At 45.0% G+C, this 25,460-nt stretch overlaps 1 protein-coding gene across 1 annotated transcript in view; it reads left to right on the top strand.

The window, feature by feature from the left end:
* The window catches only part of LOC147117152 (disintegrin and metalloproteinase domain-containing protein 22-like), a 173,969-nt gene that overhangs the window by 20,189 nt on the left and 128,320 nt on the right, over window positions 1-25,460 (top strand). The window contains exons 3-4 of the mRNA XM_085987893.1: window positions 1,538-1,589; window positions 23,854-23,953. Of these exons, the coding sequence (XP_085844019.1) occupies window positions 1,538-1,589; window positions 23,854-23,953 (152 nt within the window). The remainder of the gene's footprint in view (window positions 1-1,537; window positions 1,590-23,853; window positions 23,954-25,460) is intronic.

Here is a 25,460-nt window from a genome sequence, read left to right as displayed (position 1 = left end):
TACCATTCATTGTGTATTCCCTTGCCTTGTTAGTCCCCCCAAAATGCATCACCTCACACTTTTCAGGGTTAAATTCCATTTGCCACTGTTCTGCCCATCTGGCCAACCCGTCTATATCGCCCTGTAGCCTGAGGCTTCCCTCCTCGCTATTTACCACTCCACCAATTTTCGTGTCATCTGCGAACTTACTGATCATACCTCCTACATTCATATCTAAATCATTAATGTACACTACAAACAGCAAAGGACCCAGCACCGATCCCTGCGGTACACCACTGGACACAGGCTTCCAGTCACAAAAACAACCTTCGACCATCACCCTCTGCCTCCTGCCACTAAGCCAAATTTGGATCCAATGTGCCAAATTGCCCTGGATCCCATGGGCTCTTACCTTCTTGACCAGTCTCCCATGCGGGACTTCGTCAAAAGCCTTACTGAAGTCCATGTAGACTTTTTTTTTAATTCATTGATGGGATGTGGGTGTCGCTGGCTAGGCCTGCATTTAGTGCCCATCCCTAATTGCCCTTGAGAAGATGGTGGTGAGCCGCCTTCTTGAACCGCTGCAGTCCATATGGTGTAGGTACACCCACAATGCTGCACTACCCTCATCCACACACCTGGTCACCCCCTCGAAAAATTCAATCAAATTGGTTAGACATGATCTCCCCTTGACAAAGCCATGCTGACTATCCTTGATTAATCCTTGCCTCTCCAAGTGGAGACTAATTCTGTCCCTCAGAATTTTTTCCAATAATTTCCCTACCACTGATGCTAGGCTCACTGGCCTGTAATTCCCTGGTTTATCCCTACTACCCTTCTTGAATAATGGTACTACGTTAGCTGTCCTCCAGTCCTCTGGCACCTCCCCTGTGGCCAGAGAGGTTCTGAAAATTTGTGTCAGAGCCCCTGCAATCTCCTCCCTTGCCTCACACAGCAGCCTGGGATACATCTCGTCTGGGCCTGGGAATTTATCCACTTTTAAGCCCGCTAAAACCGCTAGTACCTCCTCCCTCTCAATACTAATTTGTTCAAGTATATCACAATCCCCCTGCCTGATTTCTATGTCTACATCATCCTCCTCCATAGTGAACACAGATGCAAAATATTGATTTAAAACCTCACCCACATCTTCCGGCTCTACACACAGATTGCCACTTTGGTCCCTAATGGGCCCTACTCTTTCCCTGGTTAAATGCACATGCGCGGCTCTGGAATACCGCGTGTTTGCGCAGAAGGCCACAAAAATGGTTGTGTGGATAATCAGCGTTCACTTTCAGTATCTCAGGGCCATGCCTGTAGCGGGTTCCAGCGTGCAAGCGCCGTAATGGGTCCAGGGCGCTGAAGCCCGCTCCTGCGGGCCTAAAGAACGAGCCTGTGGGAAGTGATTAAAAACAGCACCTGCGCGCTCCAGCGGGACTGCGCGGCCTGCAACACCTGGTGCGTGGCAGCCGAGAGAGAGAGAACTGTGCAGCCGCGCAGCTTGGGATCAGTGATCAGAACTATGCCATATATATAGTTACGTTTTTTTTTCTTGCAGGTGATTGCAAGTGTGAAGATCAATGGGCTGGGTGCATAATGGAAGATTCCGGGTAGGAAATTATACACTGTATGCCTGTACTGGAATTTCACAGACAACATTAACCATCCTGCTGTCTGATTTCTGTGAGAAGTAACCTGGTTATGAAGAAAGAAAGAAAGAAAGACTTGCATTGATATAAGGCCTTTCACGACCTCAGGGTGTTCCAAAGCACTGCAGTCAGTGAAGTGTTTTTAAAGTGGAGTCACTGTTGTAATGTAGGAAACGCAGCAGCAAAATGTGCACAGCAAGCTCCCACAAACAGCAATGTGATGATTTTTTTTAGTGATGTTGGTTGAGAGATAAATATTGGCCAGACCATCAGGGAGAACTCCCCTGCTCTTCTTTGACTAGTGCCATGGGATCTTTTATGTCCACCTGAGGGCAGGCGGGGCCTCAGTTTATCGTCTCATTCCGGCACCTCCGACAGTGCAGCATTCCCCCAGTACTGCACTGGGAGTATCAGCCTAAATTATGTGCTTAAGTCTCTGGAGTGGGCCTTGAACCCACAAACTTCTGACTCAGAAGAGGCAGCAGCGCTATCACTGAGCCATGGTTTCAAACAGATTTGGTTCTTGGAAAACCCGGAAACAGTTTGCTCTGAATACTTCATTTGCAATTACATTATTGGGGGGTGAAATTGGTCTGTGCCAATGTAAGTCTGACCTTCAACTATGAAATACCTTGGGATGTTTTGCTATGTTAAAGGTAAATCAGGAGAGGATGAACTGGCTGGGTCTCTTTTTTCTCTTGAGAAAAGGCTGAGGGGTGACCTAATAGCAGTCTTTAAAATTATGAAAGGTTTTGATAGAGTGGATACAGAATGTTTCCACTTGTGGGGAAGAGCATAACTAGAGGTCATCAATATAAGATAGTCACCAAGAAATCCAATAGGGATTTCAGAAGAAACTTGTTTACCCAAAGAGTGGTGAGAATGTGGAACTCGCTACCACAGAGAGTGGTTGAAGTGAATAATATAAATGCATTTAAGGGGAGGCTGGACAAAAATATGAGGGAGAGAAGGGAATAGAGGGTTATGCTGATAGATTTAGATGAGGAAAGACGGGAAGAGGCTCGAGTGGAGCATAAACGCTGGCATGGACTGGGTGGGCTCAGTGGCCTGTTTCTGTGCCGTAGATCCTATGTACTATATAAATGTGAGTTGTTAATTGTTGTCAAAGTATTCAGGTTGTTCGACAAATCGTAGCATTCTGTGCGTTACACCAATGCTGCCCTCAGTGAGCCATGTGAAGATTAGTTCCCTTCACATGATTCTTTTGGCTCACTTCAGTGATTCCTCACATGATGTGATCCAGGACTCTCTACGTGCGTCCGAGTGCATGCCTCTCATAAAGCTGCTATTGGCTGGTTCAGTGGTATTTGTCAGAAACTGGAGATCAGGTTGCTCGGCTGCTGTCTTCATCAGGAAATAAGTGTGCCGTGGAGACGGGGACAAATGACGAACAAAATGATGAGGAGGAAGAGAACGAAGTTCCCAATGGTAACAGAATATGGGTTCCACAGCACTGTAGTTCACAACACCACTTACTTGACCAAAATTTGGTCTAAAGGGCCAATGCAAGGCAGTTATTTAGCAGTTGTGCTGCAAGTCTAATCAGCTGCTGACCATGTCTCTGTGGCAGGGGGAAAGGGTTCAACAGAAAGAAAAGCATTTTATTTTAATATGTGCAAATTTGAACAAAAATCTGAATAATAGGCTGGAGATAAGCGTCGTTCTTTGTTTTCTTTCAATCTGTGGTTGATTCTAGTAATGACACCAACCCTCTTGCCATCCCCAAATGGTGTTATGTAAAAGTTCCCAGATTAGCCTTGATTTTTGGCACAGATGTTAATTAAAGGCACTCTTGCAGCAACAATTTTTTACACTCCTTGTCTGGCATTGTATAGTTCCATTGTGGGAAGGACCAAGAATGAGAAGGGCAGTTCACAATCCACTGACCTTTTTGCAGAGTGAATCTTCATGTTGTCACCTCTGGGGAATTCTATACAAACTCTGTTACCAGGCTACCTCTAACTAGCATTTTAAAAAGTATGATGCACAGTTACAAGTGCAGTAATTATGTATCTATCTCCATTTAGCATTTAGGAGAATGTATTACTTCAGCAGAGTCCGCTTCCATTTTAAGTCTTTACTAAGTATTTAAATTTATCCACTAACATTCTTCCACATGCTGGTATTAAAGTAGATTTTGACATCCAGTGACAGGTAGTATATATTCCATTTTTTTCTGATTTAGATTTATAAAATACTGGTTTGAATAAAAGTTTTTTGCAGTCAAGACAGTGTGGAGGATTTTCAGATTATTGGCTTACAAAATACATGGGTATTCTTGTTGTGTGAGGTAAACACCAGTAGATGGCATAGCATCTCTGTCTATGTCAATAAAGTGCAGTTATTGTTTTCTACTATGTGCTCTAAGTGATAAATAGACCTACAGTCTAAAGACTGCCACAAGGTGGAGGCCAAGTCACAGACGGCTAAATTGGATAGCCTCCCAAAATGGGCGCGGGGATCGTGATGCGTGATTAACCCTCGCCCATTATTCCCCCTGCAGGCAGCATGCCAACTTTGTGCTGCTTGCTAATTTACATGATTGTTGTGTGCAGCCAGCGCTAACCGTGCTGTTGCGTGGCTACACACCTCAGCAGGGGGCCCAAGTTTGTGCAAGGCTAGCACTACATAAAGCTAGCTTGCACTAGTTAAAGCCAGCCTGCACCTCTTAAAGGAGAGGTACATTGTGGCTGGAGCAGGTGTTGGAAGTGACTATGGAAGACATTCAGACCTGGAAGTAGACATACTAATGGCACAACAGGGGAGAGAGCGGGCTCCAAGGTTTTCCAACGCTGCACCGGAGGCCTTGTTGGAGAAGGTGGAGAGGAGGAGAGATTGCTCTATCCACAGGGGGACAGGACGCCCTCCAGACAAACTTTGCGAAGGCAGTGGTATCAGATAGCCATGGCGGTCAATGCCAGGAGTCAACCTCCGAGGACCTGGATGCAGTTCCGCAAAAAGTTTAATGACCTCACGTGAGTGGTCAAGGTCAGTGAATTCATCTTCAAATGCCATATCCCACCACCTGCAGCACTAGCCTCAGCCACTGCTCAAATCACCACAACCCCCATCACTCACCTACCAACAATCTCTGATCAACCACGACTCATACCTAACAATCATAGCTTCACCTCACCCTCACACAATTAGCACTGTTGCAAGCCTCACACCCACATCTCACAGCTTGCACACACTGCCAGCTATTCAACCATGACATCCACATCACCCAAACACATTGCACCACACTCACTGACACACTTCTCTCTCTCTTGCAGGACAAGGTGACGCACAACCGGAGGCACCAGGGGCTACCTGTAGGGGGACCGGCGCTCTTGCATGCCCTAACTCGCATGGAGGAGACGGTGCTGGACATTATTGGAATGGAAATTGCTGAGCCTGTGGCCAGCGGCGGGGCTGAAACAATCGAAGATGATGGTATCCTCATACCTAATCCTCCTTCTCACATCCCACTTCCCCCTTATTCCACAATCTCTTCTGATTTACAAGTTGCAGATGGTGTAGGCATTCATCTCTTGCTTTCTCCACTCTCCTCCCCTCACCACAACCCTACCCTTCTGCCTTTCTCCTTTCAGATATCCAAATACTGCAACCTGGCCAGGCAGTGATGGAAGAGCAACAGGTGGAAGCGGACGAAGACAGTGATGATGAAGAAACACCATCACTCAATTTCACACTTGCAGCCACCAGCACAGATACTGACACTGCGTGTAATTTAGAGGTTAGCTTAGAGGCGGGATCTGCACGTGGTGAGACACCGGGCATGAGTGGCCTGCAGCTAGGGAAAGGAACAAGGGTAGCGCAGGCGCCAGCTTACCGGAGGGCGAGGTCACACACAAGTTCAGCTGCAGAGGACTTAGATGAGCACTTCAATGGGGCGGCCTACAGGACGTATGCATAATAAAATGCTTGGTGCATTGGGAAGCCTGCCAGAAAGCCTGCATGCAATGTTAAGGAGCATGGAGGACTCCAGTACCAACTTGGCACAGGGCTTTGCGGAGAGCTTGGAGCCCATCCTTTCCAGCGTGGAAGTGGTGGCCAACTCCATTAGCACACTTGTGGACCCAACCAGGATGCAGCATCTGATGGCTGATGTCTCAGCTTCCATTGAAGGAAAAGCAGAAGCCACCCAACATCTGGGTGCTGCAGTAGAAGGTCAGACTTCTGTCATGCAAGCTCAGGCTGCTCTCGCACAAGCTCAGGCTGCTCTCGCACAAGCTCAGGCTGCTCTCGCACAAGCTCAGACTGCTCTCGCACAAGCTCAGGCTGCTCTCGCACAAGCTCAGGCTGCTCTCGCACAAGCTCAGACTGCTCTCGCACAAGCTCAGGCTGCTCTCGCACAAGCTCAGGCTGCTCTCGCACAAGCTCAGGCTGATCTCGCACAAGCTCAGGCTGCTCTCGCACAAGCTCAGACTGCTCTCGCACAAGCTCAGGCTGCTCTCGCACAAGCTCAGGCTGCTCTCGCACAAGCTCAGGCTGCTGCCATCATAGCTGCAGATATTAGTGTTCAAAGGGGCTTGGAGGGTGTCACCACACTCCAGCAATCTTTCCTCCAACAGATTACTAGGATTGCTGAGGCGCCGCCCCGGGGAAGAAGGCAGTGGCCCCATGGAGCACGAACCTGCCGTCCTCTCTCAGAATGACATCATTCGTTCTCCCACCACTGCCACTCCGCTAGTGCCCATGCTGTTTCCTGTCAGCCAGACAGCCCAGACTGCTGCCGCCCATTCCGAGATGGGGCAGTCCGACGTTGGGCCTCCTAGGCCCAGAACTGCTCGAGGTCATCCTCCAAGGCCATCTGTCTCCCCCACTGAAAGTCAGCAGCCTTCTACCAGCCATGCTGCAGCCACTAGGGGAGCACTAGGACAGGCAAACACAGATGGAAGACAAGCACTAAGGGAATGCACAAGGGTGATTAGTTGATGTTTGTATGCAGTATGGCATGGTTTGATTTACAAACTTGGTTTGGAATGTTTATTTTGTGTTGGTTTTTATTTTTGCATTGTGACCAAGCGGATGCTGTGTTGGTCAGTGACAGAGGGAAGGGAAGGTAAGGTGTGGGACTGTTGGTGAATGATGAATTGGAGTTGCATTTACTGGTAGGATGAGTTGTTCATGGACAGCCCAGCCAAAAAGGGGCTGTTTAAGTTGTTTCCTCCCTTCCTCCTCCTCTTCCTGCTCCTCCTCCTGCTCTTCAGCTGCTCAGCATATAGCTGGTGGCAATGGCTGTGCCCTCATAGCGAGGTGTGTAGCATGCATCAGACCACCATGAATCTTGACACCAGCTCTGTCGAGTACTACAGGCAACGGAAGCATTGTTTCAGCACGGCAATGGTGTGCTCTGATATTTTGTGTGGCAGCTTGGCTTTCGTTGTCCTCATGCTGCCCAGGTGAGTGTGGGTTGCGCACATGAGCCATGTCGTTAATGGATAGCCCTGGTCGCCCAGAACCCACCCTTTGGTTTGCTGTGGTGGCTCAAATGCAGATGACACAGCGGACTGCCGCAGAATGAAGGCATCATGACTGCCGCCATGATACCGGGCATTGCCCTGCGTGATTTGTTGCGTATGGTCACGCACCAGCTGGACGTTAAGGGAGTGGAATTCCCTTTCGGTTGTGCTACATCTCAGAGTTGACATGGGGCGCCCGCAAAGCGATATGCGTGTAGTCAGTGGCACCCTACACCATGGGGAAGCCCGCAATCCCCGCGTGCTCATTCCACCTGCTGCTCTCTGGCAAGAGAGAATGAAGTGTAGTCAGTTCTCTTGGATTAGAGAGCCTCAGTGACCTCCCTTGCGCAACAGTGGATGGCAAACTGTGAGATGTTGCAACTATCTCCAGCTCCAGCCTGGACGGAGCCTGGCACATGGCCACAGTCACCTTCACAGCCACTGGCAATGTGGTCCTCGCCCTGCTTTGAGGTTGCAGTTGTGCTGCAGCAGGTGGCAGATTTCAGTAAGGATGTCCTTAGTGAAGCGCAGACGTCTGACACACTGTTGCTCGCTGAGGTTCAGATAGGAGAATTGCTCCCTGAACACCCTGGGTGGATATGGCCTGCTGCTGAGAGCCTTCTCCCCCCTCCTCCTCCTCCTTCCCCCCTCCTCCTCCTCCTTCCCCCCTCCTCCTCCTCCTTCCCCCCCTCCTCCTCCTCCTTCCCCCCTCCGCCTCCTCCTTCCCCCCATCTCCTCCCCCCTCCTCCTCCTCCCTCCCCCTTCCTCCTCCTCCCTCCCCCTCCTCCTCCCCCTTCCAGCAACTTGTCCTGCTCTCTGTCGCCTCGCCTCATTCTCCCGGTCATGCTGCATTCTAAGGAGAACGCCTACTACTAGGCACCCATGTCTGGGAGCAAGTGGTTTGTGCAGAAGCCTTGAAGTCAGCACCTGCCACACCACTCCCTGTAGACTTTATCAGCTTTAAAGAACTCTAGAAACCACCAAACACTTCGACAATTGCAGCACCAGCCAGTAGAAATCAGACAGCAATTAACCTGTAAGTAGTTGATGATCCCTTTAAATAGTGCTAGTGGGGGGGGTCCGTCCTGCTACTGAACGTGTGTTCTGCTGAACATGTTTAAGAAAGGGCGTTAGCTGGAGCGTTGAGCTCTAAAATGGCAGCGCTGGCATCAAATCAGCGTTACATGATCTGCCTACTCTGCATACTTCCGGCAGACGCTTACTGCGCTCGCGCTCTAATGCCCTCACCAAGATGGCATCCGGCGCAATTCGCACCAGAAGCGCGCGTGACATGAATGCTATTTTGGATCCAAAACGGCACTCGTAATGCCATAACAGTGGACGCTAAGGAGCCGAATTTTGTGGCCATACTGTTTTAATATGAGGTCAGCAAGCCGCCTTCTCTTGATTCTTTGCCTGTTGCCTTTCTGCTTCCTTTGAATGGAAAATGCAGGTAAATGTTCCTGCCAGGATGAACCATACCAGATCAGCCATGGCCATAGCTCCTCCCAAGTTAGTTCAGGAGATATATGCAGCATCAGTTAATCTGCAGTGCACAGACACGTCAGGCAGATCAATGATGTGCCATTCATCAGAGTAAACAACTTCATCGCTTTGCCATGGAAAACTGTCAGCACTTTGACAAGATGCTGCAATTCTTCCACATTGCAGGATTCCCCAGAGTTATGGCCTTTATTGATGACACCCATGTGACCATCAAGACCCCTACACACACAGCCCTGGTGTTAATGAACCGCAAGGGGTTTCACTGAATCAACATGCAAATGTTCAGTGATCAGTAACAGAATTATTCAAGTGAATTTCCACTTCCCAGGCAACAATCATGATTCCATTATTTTAAGATAATTCTCTTTGCCTGGGTTATTTGAAGGAAAACGCAGAGTTGAAAAATAACTTCTGGGAGATAAAGGCTACACTCTTCTGCCTTGAATATTAGGTGGTTGCAGATACAAGGACACCCATGCAGGCATCAGGAATATCATTGTGCACAATATAGGCATCTTGAAACAATGCGACAGATGAGGCAACATATCACAGGACAGCACTGCCTGGCTCCCCAAGGTCATCATTGCTACATGCTACACAGCTCTGCCATCCAGAGAGGAAGAGAACATGGCCCATTCACGACCCACAAAGAGCTGGAGACTGCGAATCACCATGAAGATAACCCCAGTGAAACACCTTTGTAGTAGCAAAAACAGTACGCCAGGCTCTCATAGATGAAAGTGGCTGAGCTCATAGATGAGTGTCTGAGCTGTCCTATTCTCTAACAGCTGTGTCGCCCAATACTCCTTCAGCAGCATTATTCTCTGCATTACCTCGATTTCCATGACTCTTCATCCTTTGATCTGCTGAAATGAAGTGAACCCAAATTTAGTACTCTAGCAGTGATGACTTCTATGCATCTGTGGGGGCTCAAAATTCAACAGGGCAGTATTTCTGCCTGCCACGATTCCAGGCTGGTGACTCCGTCCCAAATATCAGGTATGGGGCTATTTTAATATTTGGAGCAGGCGGCCCACACCTGTCGACCAACCAGTAGTGCCCACCCCATCGTGATGGCGGAAACTTGGAGTGGCGCCATGCCAGAGCTCCTTATTGAGCCAAAGACAAGGCACAAGCAAAAGTTATAGAGGGAAAAATTAGTGTTTGCCAGCAAAGTTGTTACCGGCAACTGCAATTAACGGCCACTGGAAAGGGCCACAGCACTAATTGCATCAAATTGGTCTGGGGGGTGGGGGCGGGGCATGGAGACTGGCGGTGCAGCGCGCACCTGCCATGTAACGCCGTCCTGGTGACATTGCTGGAGGGATCCGGGATGAAGTTTCTGTCCAGGTCCGGCGTTGCAGCTTCCCACAGCCTCTGTGAGCGAAGCTGTGGAGCACGCAAGGAATTGTGGGCAATGAAGAGGTCTGCGATTTAAAGGGGCCATGCACACTGAAGCATTCAATATTTAAAAGAAGTTCCAAGTATGAATATTCAGCTGTTAAAGCTGAATTACCTTCCTAACCTCAACATATGGGAAAACTGCCTCAGCACTAACACAAATGGCTCAGCAAGCCAGGGAAGGGGCATCGAGTGTCTCACACGCAGCACTCCAGCTTTGTGCAGGGGGTCAACACTGCAAGAGCGGCCCTCTACCCACAGGGGCCAGGAGGCCCTCCAGAAAGAACAATGTGGGAACACATCACCAAGGCCATCACTGCCAGCAGTGTTGCCCCCACCACCTGGCTCCAGTACCCAAAGAAGCTTCATGACCTCAGACCACTGGTCAAGGTCAGTAGGCTCCCAAGGTATGGAAAGTGGTCCAAGTTGTCCAAGGCCTCGTCATGGATTTTGATAATCGGGGGGCAGTACTGTGTGTCGGGAGCAGGTTGGTAGAGGACCTTTGTCTTACGGATGTTTAGTGTAAGGCCTATGCTCTCGTACGCTTCAGCGAAGGTGTTGACAGTGGTTTGGAGTTCGACCTCTGAGTGAGCGCAGACACAAGCGTCGTCTGCGTATTGTAATTTGATGACTGTCTTAATGTGGAAATGGAGCGCCTGTCTATGAGATCTGTGGAATTTAATGGTTCTTGAACTGCTGCAACAGCTAATGGAATAAAGATAGCACCAATTTCGGTCGACTTTTACCAGCTCAAACCATAAGAAGGAAGCAGGAAAGAAGAAAGGAAACTGTTGCCAGGGGATGAGGAAAGAATGAGAGATCTGTGGTGACAGAATTTAGTTTAAGGGAGATAAAGAAAAATCTACAAAAGATAAATTTGGAATGTGTTATGTTCATTAATAACTAGTCGTTTTTATTAAGAACAGCTAGCTTTTGCTAGACACTTTATTGAGCACATGTGGACTAGGTACAGTATCTGTAGAGGCCTCCATCTTGACTGCTGCCTTGTGGGTAGCCTAGTGCATCGTGGGTAGCCCCACTCTTATATACATACAGCACCACCTAGTGTACCATTCCAGAATGACAGGTTACTGATCATTACATCCCCCTTTCTTTGAGGTTAAACAAAATCAGTATCAATCAATAACAACATAAACATCTTCAACAGTCAATACATTTTCAATTTAGTTTTCTTTGTACTCAAAGATTAAGTCTATCAGGCTTTTTTACTTCGCGTGTGGATCTTCTCAGGACAGGTAAGTCTGATGTGTTTTCATGAGAGCCTGTATGTGTATTTGTGTTAGATTGTTGTGGTGGTGAGTGACAAGATTCAGTTGCGGCATTGTCATCGATTTGCTCTTCGATAGTCTCTTGTGTTTTTAGGAGGGAACGGCGGTTCCTCCTGAGAATCTGTCCTTCTTCAGTTCTAACAGTGTATGACCTTGGTCCTACTTCCTCAAGAACTGTAGCTTTCCTGTTCCATGCATCTGGATCCTCAATCCTGACAACATCATCCCTTGTCAATGGTTTCAGAGTTTTGGATGACTTGTCATAGTATGATTTCTGTTTCAGCTTTAACAGTTGAAGTCTCTGTCTCAGTTCCTTACTCTGCTTTTCTTTTGCACAGCAGGGTAGCGTGGTACGCAACTTGTGACCCATTAGGAGTTCAGCAGGTGAAGAACCAGAGTCTAAAGGTGAGGCTCCGTAGCTCAGCAGGGCGAGATAAGGATCAGACTTGCTTTCTGTCGCTTTCTTCAGTAGCTGCTTGAGAACTTGAAACCTTTCTCTGCCTTACCATTCGACTGAGCATACAAAGGACTGGATGTGATGTGTTGAAAGTCATAATGTGCTGCAAACTGTTGCCACTCCTTACAGTTGAAGCACGGACCATTGTCGCTAACGGCAATCCTGGAAATTCCATGTCTGGCGAAGATGGATTTCACATGCATTATGATACTGCTTGCTGTGGTGCTTGAGAGCAGCACCATCTCAGGATAGTTAGAATAGTAGTCAATCACTATTAGATAGTCTTTACCATTTAAATGAAAAAGGTCCATACCAACCTTTTGCCATGGTGCTGTTGGTATGTCAGCTACTATCATTGGTTCCTTTGCTTGTTTGTTTTGGTGTTTCTGACATGTCTCACATTTGCCTATCATGTTCTCAATGTCCTTATTTATGCCAGGCCGATAAACAGTGTCTCTTGCTCTCCTTTTGCATTTTTCAATTCCGAGGTGTCCCTCATGAATCCTTTTGAACATGTCTTGACGTAGAGCCTGTGGAATGACTATTCTGTTCTGTTTTAGTAATAGTCCACTTGCGACACTCAATTCTGACCTTATGTGAAAATATTTTGGACAGGAACCTTTTGGCCAACCATGATGAATGTTCTCTATTACTGTTTGTAATACTGTATCTTTTACTGTTTCTTCTGCTATTTGCTTTGATTTTGTGTCTGACACGGGCAGCGCAGCAGTGACCATACTCACATGAACATCCACGTCTTCTTCAGTAGAGCTCACATGACTCATTGTGGGTGCTCGGGATAGTGCATCTGCTAACACTATGTATTTGCCTGGTGTGTAGATCAGTTCAAAGTCATATCTTTGCAGCTTCATCATGAGTCGTTGAATCCTTGGAGACATCTCATTCAGGTTCTTTTTTATGATGGCAACCAGTGGGCTGTGGTCTGTCTCAACTGTGAAGGTGGGACGTTCATATATGTAGCCATGAAACTTTTCTAGTCCAACTACCAAGCCTAGACATTCCTTTTCAATCTGGGCGTATTGACACTCAGTATCAGTGATAGACCTGGAGGCATAGGCAACAGGCTTCCAATCTTCACCCTCTGCTTGTAGCAAGACCGCACCTAGGCCATCTTTTGATGCATCCGTTGACACTTTGATTCTTTTTGTTGGGTCAAAGGTGGTGAGTACAGGTGTGGTTGTCAGCACTGTTTTGAGGTTTATCCACTCTTGTTCATGTCTTTCTGTCCATGCGAACTCATTTGTTTTACGTAGCAGGTCTCGCAGACAGGCTGTCTTGGCTGACAAGTTAGGAATGAACTTTCCAATGAAGTTTATCATCCCCATGATGCGTAGCACTCCTTTTTTGTCAGTGGGTCGGGGCATTTTGAGTATGGCGTTTACTTTTTCCATATCTGGCTCTATTCCTTTACCAGATAGATTATCTCCTAGGAAAGTGACTTCCTGGACGCCAAACTGACACTTGGCTTTGTTGAGCTTCAGTCCATTCCGGCGTATGCTCTGTAGCACTTTAGTCAGTCTCTCATTGTGTTCTTTCAGTGTGGAGCCCCAGATGATGATGTCATCAACATAGACCCGAACTCCTTCCAAACCTTCAATTATGTGTTCCATCACTCTATGAAAGATTTCAGATGCAGATATTATCCCGAAAGGCATTCTGAGGAAACAATACCTGCCAAATGGTGTGTTGAAGGTACAGTATTTGGTGCTTTCTTCATCCAGTTTTAGTTGCTAAAATCCTTGTGAGGCATCGAGCTTTGTAAAGTATCTGGCACCTGACATTTCACTGGTGATTTCTCCTCGCTTGGGAATCTGGTAGTGTTCATGTTTTATGTTTGCATTTAAGTCCTTTGGATCCATGCATATTCTTAGATCATTGTTCTTTTTCTTTACACATACCATGGAGTTAACCCAGTCTGTTGGCTCTTCGACTTTCCTGATGACTCCTAGTGTGGTCATTCTGTCCAGTTCATTCTTGAGCTGGTCACGCAGGGGTGCTGGAACTCTTCGTGGAGCATGTACAACTGGCTGAGTATCCTCCTTTAGCTGGATCTTGTAAGTGAATGGTAGAACTCCAAATCCTTTGAACACATCCTGGAAATTATTCACTACAGAATCCACCGAGTCATCTGGTCTGTTTATGGCACAGTTTGTACGGTAGACTCTCTTGACCAGTTCTAAGTCCTCACAAGCTTTGTCACCCAGTAGTGAATCAAGTCCTTTAGCCACAACAGAAAACATGAGATGATGCATTTTGTCTTTGACTGTCACTTTAAGTCTGCATACACCTAAGCTATCTATTTTCTGTCCATTATAGTCCTTTAGTAGTACTGACTTTTTCTGTATTTTGGGCTTTTCTTTCATATTGTTAATGTCACTCATACTGATTAAGTTTGCTTTTGCCCCAGTGTCTAGTTTCAATGTAACTAATGCTCCATTTACCTGCAGTGGGATCATCCATTTGTCCTCTTTTACTGCATTAACTTTATGTTCAGCATTGTTAATTCCAGAAGGCTGCACATTTTCTGTATCCTTTTTGATATTGTCACATGACACCATTCCTACAAAACATGTCTCACTTAAATCAGTGTCCTCAATTACATTAACTCGTTGCCCTTTCTTAGTTTTTACTTTTGAAAAGCATTGTTTGGCAAAGTGATTCTTTCCATGACATTTTGTGCACATTCTTCCAAATGCTGGACATTGTTTTAACTGGTGTCTGTAACCACAGCGTTTACAATTAAAAATTCCTTCCTCCGATTGCTTTTCACTTCTGTTCTGCCCATGTTTCTTCCCCTTGTAGGACACAGCACCGACAGCAGCACTTACTGCAATCGCATCATCATTGATTTCACTGAAAGTCTTGGCATGCTTTTGAGCTAGCTCGCTAGCTTGGCATATTTTCACAGCAATTTCCAATGTTAGTTCGGTTTCTCTCAACAGACGTTCCCTGACTTTTTATCATGAATACCAAACACAATCTGGTCACGAATCATGGATGCTTTCAGCTCAGAGAAATTACATGTCTGTGCTTTCAGTTTCAGATCAGTCAAAAAGCTATCAAAAGTCTCATTTTGCTGCTGTGTCCGAGAACGGAAGATGTACCTCTCATAGGTTTCATTCTTTTTGGGAGAACAATGTGTATCAAACTTCTTTAGCACATCGTCTAATTTTTCTCTGTTCTCCTCTGGATTAAATACAAATGTATTAAATACCTCTATCGCCTGTGGGCCTGCAACCGTAAGCAGCAACGCTATCTTCCTTGCGTCTGGCTTCGTACCGTACCCAATGGCAGCAGTGTAGAGTTCGAATTGTTGTTTAAAAGTCTGCCAATTGTAGTCGACATTTCCTGTGAGTTTCAAACGCTCTGGTGGCTTCAAATTCTCCATGTCATTTATTTCAGTGCTATTTGTGGGACCTTGCTGTGCGCAAATTGGCTGCCACATTTCCTAGATTACACCAGTGACTACATGTCAAAAGTACTTCAATGGCTATAAAGTGCTTTGAGATGTCCCGAGATCATGAAAGGCACTATACAAATGCAAGTCTTTTTTAATTTGCCTTTCACTTTGGAACCGTCTAGTGCTTTGCACCTCAGCGCAATGAAATGTTGATTTTTACGAGTCCTCCCAACATTGGAATAAATATAGCATAGCAATGATAAAAATACTAATAGAAATATAATAATAAATAAAAACAACTATAATAAATAATAAATTATTCGTTCATGAGTCTTATGGCCTGGGGGTAGAAGCTGTTTCGAAACCTGCTGGTACGAGACCGTATATTTTGGTATCTCTTACCGGACGGGAGCAGGGCGAAGAGGTTGTGGCTGGGGTGGCTCACGTCTTTAATGATTCTCAGGGCCTTCCCCCGGCACCTCGCGGGGTAGATATCCTGCACAGCAGGTAGTCTAATTCCTATAGTATGTTGTGCAGCTTTTACCACCATCTGTAGAGCCTTGCGGTCTGTGGCGGTGCAGTTGCCATACCAGGTAGTGATGCAGCCAGACAGGATACTCTCGATGGTGCACCGGTAGAAGTTGGTGAGAATCTGGGGGGCCATTCCAAATTTCTTCAGTCTCCTGAGGAAGAACAGGCGTTGGCATGCCTTCTTGGTTACAACGTCGATGTGATGGGACCACGTTAAGTCCTCCGTAATGAATACACCCAGGAATTTGAAGCTGCTGACCCTCTCCACCTCAGCCCCTTCGATGTAGATTGGGGTGTGTCCCTCCCCCTGCCACTTCCTGTAGTCCACGATCATCTCCTTTGTTTTGCTGATGTTGAGGGAGAGGTTGTTGTACTTGCACCATTCTGCTAGGGCTCTTACCTCCTCCCTGTAGCCTGTCTCGTCGCCATCTGTGATCAGGCCTACAACTGTAGTGTCATCAGCAAACTTGATGATGGAGTTGGAGTTGTGCGTGGCCACGCAGTCGTGAGTAAACAGGGAGTACAGAATGGGGCTGAGCACACAACCCTGGGGAGCTCCCATGTTCAGGATCAGTGTGGAGGAGGTGTTACTGCCTATTTTCACCACCTGGGGTCTGCCCGTCAGGAAGTCCAGGATCCAGTTGCATAGGGAGGTGTTAAGTCCTAGCTCACTGAGCTTGTTGACAAGCTTGGAGGGGATAATGGTATTGAATGCTGAAACAACATTCTCACATAGGTGTTCCTCTTATCCAGGTGTGATAAGGCAGTGTGCAGTACAGTGGCGATGGCATCATCCCTAGATCTGTTTGGGCGGTAGGTAAATTGGAGTGGGTCCAGTGTGTCAGGTAGTAAGGAGTTGATGTGGGTTTTGACCAGCCTCTCAAAGCACTTCATGATGACAGAAGTGAGTGCTATGGGGCGGTAGTCGTTTAAACAGGTTACTTTTGTTTTTTTGGGGACTGGAATAACCGACGTCATCTTGAAGCGGGTGGGGACTACAGACTGGTACAGTGAACGGTTGAATATATCCGTAAACACGGTTGCCAGCTGGTCAACGCATGCTCTAAGGACACGCCCAGGGATTCCATCTGGACCGGGTGCTTTGTGGGTGTTCACTCTCTTAAAAGTCTTGCTCACGTCAGCCACGGAGATTGAGAAGACCCAGTCATTCTGAGCCGTGGGCGCCCTTGTAACAGGCCAGTTATTGTTGGCCTCAAACCGGGTGTAAAAAGTGTTGAACTCGTCCGGGAGAGAGGCATTGCTCGGCATGACACAGCTGGGCTTCCCTTTGTAGTCCGTAATAGATTGTAGTCCACTCCACATCCTTCGCGAATCTGAGCTATGATAGTGTGACTCCACTTTGTCCGTGTATTGTCTTTTTGCATTTTTGATGGTTTTTCTGAGGTCGTACCTTGATTTCTTGTACTCTTCCATGTCCCCAGAGTTGAATGCGATGGACCGTGCTTTTAGCATAGCACGGATATTGCCATTTACCCATGGTTTCTGGTTGGGAAATGTTCGTACAACAATCCTCGGAACAACGTCGTCTGTGCACTTGTTTATGAAACTAATGACTGAATCTGTGTATGTGTTGATGTCATTGTCCGAGGCATTCCAGAACATATCCCAGTCAGTGGAATCAAAAATTATGCACTCAAGTCTCTGCATTTTAAGAATTAAATGCTTTTTAAGAGGCATGTTTTGAGCCCCAGGTAGGCAAGGGCCTCATTTAATATTTAAAAGTCAGGGTCTGCTGACATTATTTGGACCTCAACTCGTATTTAATCCTTTGACCGTATGTTTCTCGTTAAATGTTGAGTGTTCCCAGGGAGCTGGCGGTGAATGGATCTCAGGCAAGAAGAGACACAGCAAGGCATTTACGAGGGGGCTACTGCACTGAGGGTGCAAATTTGTTTGCACCAACCACGATTACCTCCCGGTCCCAGTCCTCTCCCTGACTTACCCTCAGTGCCTGGGCCCCGGTGGTAGCCTCCAGCTGCCCGGAATCCCGTTCCCGCCCACCAGCCTCCGTCTCACTGCGTCTAGGTTCCAAATTTTAACTCAGGCCCAGGAGTTAAAATGGCCTAGACCTCATGCCAGTTTGGCCGTGCGTGGTAATTGCTCACTTTGGCCCCCGTATGTCTCACTTATGGCCTCAGTTAAAATTAGGGCTTATTTGTGGGAAAATAGGATGTAATAAGGATATGGTTAAAGGCTGACGATGAAGATGAGTTTCAGAAGGATGGCTTATATATGCATATGCTAATGACTTACATAGAATTTTGCAGCACAGAAACAGGTCATTCACCTCAACAGAACCATGATCCACGTGAGCCCATTGAGGGGCCTAACGCATGTTTAGGACCCCTCAGGGAAAGTGGGCTGCCCTGAGTGGAGCAGATGTTAGAGTCATATCTGGTTTATCACCACAAAGGTCACTGCAGCAACAGTGTTTCACTATAATACAGCGTTGAGTTTTGAGGATAAATACCCCAGATATGGCAACAAAATCATTGCAAGGCTGTCACTTATTGGAGTGACCGATGATGTGGTTTGATGGTGACATTGTTTCCACTGTTCATTTACAAGCACTTCCATCAATCTGTTAACAACAAAAGATGGTAATTAAGTACAATTGGTTATGAAAAAAACCAAACCAGAAAGCAGCTCAATGTGACACCACTTTACCTGTGTAACAATCATTTACAGATTTCAGTTAGATGAGGCGGATTTCGCAATCTGCCTAATCAGTAAATATAAATTAGGCCTGATTAGCATAACTTTAATGCGTTCTTATCTAGTCTTTAAATAACTCAATTTACATGTAAAAATGAATGTAAGTAACAAATTCATTAACATGCTAGCCTTAATCACGTAACAGTTATACCCTCCAGCATTTCTAGATATGATGTGAATCATAGAGGCCGGTAATTTGCGGCACCGATGGGTGCGTGCTAGGTGTGTACGTGCCCATAAGGGCCACGCAAGTTCTGGGTTTTCGCGCGCGAAGCACATGCGTGAAAACCCAGAACTTGCGATCTATCAGGAATTTTCTTGACAGATCATCCGCATCCCCGGGAAAAGGGCAGAGACTTCTGCCCAGCGAATGCCCGTGAAATTCTTACGCCTGGTAAAAGCTAGCGTAAGGCCTACTTTTACCAGTGTAAGAGTTTACAAAAACATAAAAATACATTGTTTTCAATCATTTATACATTAGAAAACCTGTACAATAAGGTAAGTTTATCTTTAGCCCCTTTAAAACATTTAAATTTATTTTTCAAAAAATTTTATTTTTGTTTTAAATATTTAACGAAATGGTATTTTAATTAATTTTAAATATGTAATTTTTAAAATTTATTTGATGCGAAGCTGAATTTTCTGGGGTATTCCCATTCATGCTTATGGGGATTCTGTACATACCCTTCTTTCATTTGTTGGGCTGGCCCACATATCCCAGGGGTGCTTGCGAACCGTCTGCGCCCCTGGGCTACATAGGCCTCTACCCGCGGGTACCCGGAGAGGTCCAGGACCGTTAGTCTCCGTACCTCCTGGACCACCAGGTACGCGGGCATTTTATTTGCGGATCGGAGGCATTTCCCCGCGGGAAGCCTCCGACTGTAAATTCAGGAAACTTTCGATTTACCGGCACCTAAATAACCGGAAATCTCGGTTAACCAGCAAAATTCAGGAGTATGTTCAGGTAAGTTTTACTTCATATTGTACTTGCCTTCCTCGATCTGTTGCTGTGCAGGGGTGTGGCTGCAGCTGTTGCTAAGCTACAGAGACGCTTGGAACTTGTGGCCATTGTTCTGAACCTGTTGCTAAGCAACAGGGTTTGTTGCTTTATACGGAGCTCTCATCTCTCCGTATCTTTTACTATAGCTCTCGGTTATCCAGAATTTTTAATGAACCGGCACCACGTCGGTCCCGTCGGTGCCGGATAAAAAAAAGGTTCCTGTTCATGGCTACAGCACAGAGACAGGCAATTTGGCCCATTAATTCTGTACTGATTTCTTTCTGCACATGAGCCACCTTGTCTAATCCCACTCTCTTGATCACTCCCCATCCCCTTTAATATTTCTCTACTTCATGCAGCTAATATCTTTTTTAAAAGAATTTATGGGCTCTGCTTCAGCATTGCTTTATGGCAGAGAACTCTGTGATCGAACCACCCTTTGTATAAAGACATTTTTCAAACCTCTACTTTGTGATTCTTTTTGTGATTATCTTTAACTTGTACCCTCTTGTTGCTGTCTCACAAACCAGTGGAAACAATCTTCACCGTTTACTTCATCAGAACCCTTCATAATCTTGACTATCTCTATCAGGTCACCCCTTATCCTTGACTATCTCTATCAGGTCACCCCTTAACCTTCTAATTTCCAGTGAAAAGCCTCAACTTCTCAAGTCACTCTTCATAAGTCATAGCCCCTCTTCCCTGAAGTATTGGAAAAAATCTATTGCCAAATGATCATTATTAAATTAAATGCAATAAGTATAATTAATTAACACATTCTTTATAGCATAGTATATTTTATATATACTGTATGTAGCACCGGGGTTTATGGTACGAATGACAATAGGAGACAGAGCACAGCTTCAGGACCCATTTCCTTTTCCTGTTTATTTGCCCTACAATACAGACAAAATAACAGTATGATGAAAATTATAATAAACAAGATAAAATAAATGGATTGCACTGTTGAATGTTTTATTGATGTCATTGCAAATGTTCTAGACACTCTCTGGGATGTTTCTGCTTGTGAGTGAGTGTAGTGCACTCCTAACTAGAGAACCGTCTTTGTGAAGGTTCTCAACTCCCACAGTTAAGCTTATTTAAAACCAATTATTCTTTTGTTGGCATAAGCTTCACTAAGAACAAATTTACATTCTCAGTCTTCAGGGCATGTAACTGCCCAGGTACATTTGCATTCATTTACCCAAGAGAATAAATGATTCTGATTTAACTTGATTAAATGGGGCTAGATTTAAGTGTGTTTGTAGTGGAGTAGAATCTGGGCCAAACTGCATCGCTGGAAGGTTTTTCCGGTGCCAGTGCTGGTTGAAATATCCTGTAGTTGTTGACCCATTTAGGGGTTTTGCATCTTGTGTACCAATGTTAGATGGTGCTTTGCACAATGTTTACTAATTATGGTGACTTGTTTTCCTAATTATAATGGGAGATTTTTCTAGGTTTGCACCAGAGTCCACTGGATCACCAGGGTGCCGTGAATCAGATAACCAGGCAGGCCTGAGCGCAAGCCTGGAAAGAAACCCATCCAGGTTGAGACTTGTTAGCCATATTAGTCTTGGAGAAAGAGGCAATTACTTTAACACACTCTGGATAAAATATTGCAATTCACTCCTGTCTAGTAGTATATGGCTAGTAATGTTCAGTGTCGCTCCTGAACACATATATTGTACAATTAGAATTACTGATGTGGCAATATTTGAGAGCAACATGAGCTGTGCTGTGCTGGTAGTGGAGAAGTTAGTATAATTATTTCTACTACCTCATATGGCTTTATCAACTGTATAAAAGTCATACATATCTGATAAATACCATGGGGGAGGTTTTGAGATTTCCCACCTGGCAGGAATGGGGCGGTCACACCTCGAAAATGGTGGGGAATGACTTGGTGCTCTATTCCCACAAATGGTGTGGCCATCCCTATCTTCCCCAAGGCCTACCACTGCGCAACCTTAGCACCCGCCTGAGTTGGGCAGTAGGCCCCATTATGATGCAAATCATCTGTAGGATCCAGATTGTCATTTTAGGCATCAGCAGGGTTCTTGCCATGCCCAGTATCCAGGCAAAGACAAGCCTTGCAGGCAAGTTTTAATTTATTTAGGTGAGGCTGGGAGGAGCAGGAGTGCAACTTGGGCCACTGCCATACCTCATCTCCCCCATCACCCCCAGAACAGCCCCCCATCCCCGAACCTACCTACCTTCTGGCCCAGAATCCAGACGGGCTGCGCGATATCAGGAGGCTGTCCCGGGGCGCTCATTTTCCACTCACGATCCGGGAGCCCAGGCTTGGTCCTCAAAATGGACAGGGCCTCCCGATGGGATTATTGGGCAGCCGGCAAACACGCTCAGCCAGCTGGCTGCCCAAACAATGCTCAACTGGAAAACCTACTCCATGTGTCTTTTTAAATTACACTTTAGCGCCAGTTATGATACGTGTGATATGAATATCATACGTATTGATTTACTTGTTACAAATCATGTATTGTACATTTTATGATCCCTGTCAGGGGTTTATCAGTTCTTTGTTCGTTAGTCTAGTTCACTGTGATTTATCATAAAGATATGTGCTTCGCTTTTTCCATTGATTTTTCAGCTATGACTTTTTTTGCTGTAACATCAAAAGGAGATATTTTAGAGATCTTTTGTTATAATTGTTCTATCCAGTTAAATTGCTTCATCACAGATTTTTATATTCATTTTCCATTCATCTAACACAATGTACAGTCCTAAAATGCAAGCGATTAAGTGGTTGTTAATTGCTTTCAAATATAGTACAACGATGAAAGAGTTATAGTAAACAATAGTTAAATACGCTGTTTCCTACCAGGTAACAAGTGGTTCCATGAATGTTCAGTAATTAGTTGCTTTGATAATTTTCAACCTCGTTGAATAGTGCACCCACAATCAAATCTGTAAGCACAGTTCCAATTGATATTCACATAACTTTAGCTGCATAAGGTTTCCTGTCTGATGGAAGAGATAGGTCAGCGCATTTAATGCTACAAAAGCTTTTTTGTTTACATTTGTTGTTTGTTTGATCTTTGTTGTTAGGTTGTTCAAACTAATGTTCAACCTTTTTACAGCTGAATCTACTTGAACAGAATTAATTTACTTCAGAACTTTTTTAGGTCATGTTTTGTATCAAGGCCCTTCCTGCAAAAGTGGGCAATTATGTTTGTTTTTTGTCCCATCCACACATGTAACATCTGTCAGCCATTAATACAGTTTGGGGTTTTGAGGTGAATAAGGATTTTAAAATTCATTAATAGTACTGGCAGATCATGGTAAGTCCATTGATATTCTATTTTATAAGCAGCATTATAGCACATAATTAGGGTTCTCAATTAATCACGGTTAACTTCTTTGAAGAAGAGCAGGAAGTTCTCCTGGTATCTTAGCGTCGGTATCTTAGCCAACATTCCTTTTTCAACCACATCACTAAAAACAGATTAACTGATCATTCATCTCATTTGTTGTTTGTGGGACCATGCTGTGTGCAAAGTTGACGGCACTTCCAAAGTTGATTCTGAAGTGCTTTGGGATGTCCTGAGAATGTCAGAAGTTGCTACATAAATGTAAGTTTCTTTCTTTTTTAAGATGGAGCTATGTCCCATTAATACCCCCAAATCTGCTGGAAATCGGCAAATCCTGAGGTCAAAGTAGAGGCTAATTGCTATTGAAATTTAGCCTCTAATTGGCAGGTGCTTGTAAATCACTGGCTCCTCCCCTTTGGGAGAGGGTAGGTTTTCAAGGTCACAACCATCCTCTTTAATAACTGAATAATTAAAACAAAAGTAATGATTTGCTGCTTTGTGAATATTTGAGCCTGTCAAGTGACATAGATGAGATGTTTGACGTGTTTAGTGTGCCACCAAATGCAAGACTTTTATATGTATACATAGATAGATATATTACAAGTTCAAATTTGTGCTGTTTTAACTTTTGTAAACCTTTGACACATCAGCATCTAGTAAACACTGCAATGGAAGCAATGAATGTTTCTTGTACACTTTAGGGGACTTTACAAGATATGTGAGAGGAGATTTTCTTCTTTAGTGCTTGCATGTGAGTGATCACATGAGTGGAACGTCTATAAGCAAATCAGGCAGGGAAGATCACAGACCTGTAATGCAGTCTGCCCAATTTTCCTCCACGTAAGTTATTGGATGGAAAATCAGGTGGGCAGCACTTTGGGCATGTGATCTTTCCTGTCTGATTTTCCTATATGCGCTCCACCTATTGTTGCTTTATGCCCAAGCGCTGAAGAGGGAAATCTGGCCCGTGGTGTTTCAAGTTTTCCAACTGATTGCTGTTATCAGGATGAATAGCCTTGATAGTTGTATTTTACCTCCTGCTAATATACCTTACTAATATCTGCAGGTATTATCTTCCACGGAAATTTTCTAAATGCAACATAGAAGAATACCAGGAATTTTTGAACAATGGTGGTGGTAACTGTCTCTTCAATAAACCTACGCGTGTAAGTATCAGGAATTGTACGCATCATTTTACTGTGGTTCCCATTGTTTGTTATCTCACTTTCTCTTCATTAGGTGAAGCTAAAAACTACAAAGTTTAAAGTATTTTAAGTTATAATTTGTGTTGTGCTTTGAGGACAATGATCAGAAAATATTTTCTTTTTTGCTTTAATTCTACAAGTAGACAGTTAGAGATATACAGAACTACAATTATTTATATTTGACGTTTGACTGTCTGGTCATGTATCTGTGTAAAGATGTTATTGACCTTCAGAAGGTGAGAGGCAATCAACAAAGATGATTTGTCTATCAGGAATGAAGTTATGAGGAAAGGTTAAGGATGCTGGACTTGTTTTCTTTGGAAAGAGACTTTGAAGTGACCTAATTGAAGTTTTTAAAACTAAAAAAAGAAACTCTTACATTTATATAGCGCTTTTCAGCCAATGAAGTACTTTTGAACATGTAGTCACTGTTGTAATGTAGGAAATGCAGCAGCCAATTTGCACACAGCAAGCTCCCACAAACAGCAATGTGATAATGACCAGATAATCTGTTTTTAGTGATGTTGATTGAGGAATAAATATTGGCTAGGACACTCCCCTGTTCTTCTTCGAAATAGTGCCATAGGATCTTTTATATCCACCTAAGAGGACAGACAGGGCCTCAGTTTAACGTCTCATCTGAAAGACAGCAGCTCCCAACAATGCAGCACTCACTCAGTACTGCCCTGGAGTGTCCACCTACATACTGTAGAAACATAGAAGATAGGAACAGGAGTAGGCCATTCAGCCCCTCGAGCCTGCTCCGCCATTTAATGAGATCATGGCTGATCATCCAAATTCAGTACCCTGTCCCTGCTTTCTCCCCATATCCCTTGAGCCTTAAGAAATATATCTAACTCCTTCTTGAATATATTTAATGAATTGGCCTCAACTGCCTTTTGTGGTAGAGAATTCCACAGGTTCACCACTCTCTGGGTGAAGAAATTCCTCCTCATCTCTGACATAAATGGCTTACCCCTTATCTTTAGACTGTGACCCTGGTTCTGGACTCCCCCGCCATCGGGAACATCCTTCCTGCATCTAGTCTGTCTAGTCCTGTCAGAATTTTATAAGTTTCAATGAGATCCCCTCTCATTCTTCTAAACTCCAGCGAGTATAAGCCCAATTGACCCAATCTCTTCTCATACGTCATTCCTGCCTTCCCAGGAGCCTAGACTTTTGTGCTCAAGTCTCTAGAGTAGGACTTGAACCCACAACCTTCTGACTCAGAGGCAAGGGTGCTACCCACTGAGCCACAGCTGACTCCGAAAAGAATTGACAATAAGATACCAGACAAATTGTTCATTATTGTGAGTGATTTAAAACCACGAGGGGCACAAACTAAACATTGGGAATAAGAAAGGAAGTTGGTCAGAAGCCTTTTGACCTAAAGGGTAATCGAATTATGGAATAAACTAGCAGGGAAGCCCATTGTAGTAGATGAGTGTAAATGGGTTCAAAGCACTAT

Source organism: Somniosus microcephalus, chromosome 5 (assembly GCF_052327205.1).
Source record: "Somniosus microcephalus isolate GS21.2 chromosome 5, FLI_Smic_1.0, whole genome shotgun sequence".
Taxonomy (NCBI): Eukaryota; Metazoa; Chordata; class Chondrichthyes; order Squaliformes; family Somniosidae; genus Somniosus; species Somniosus microcephalus.
The sequence above is the reverse complement of the archived record's forward strand: the minus strand, read 5'-3'. Positions and strand labels throughout refer to the sequence as shown.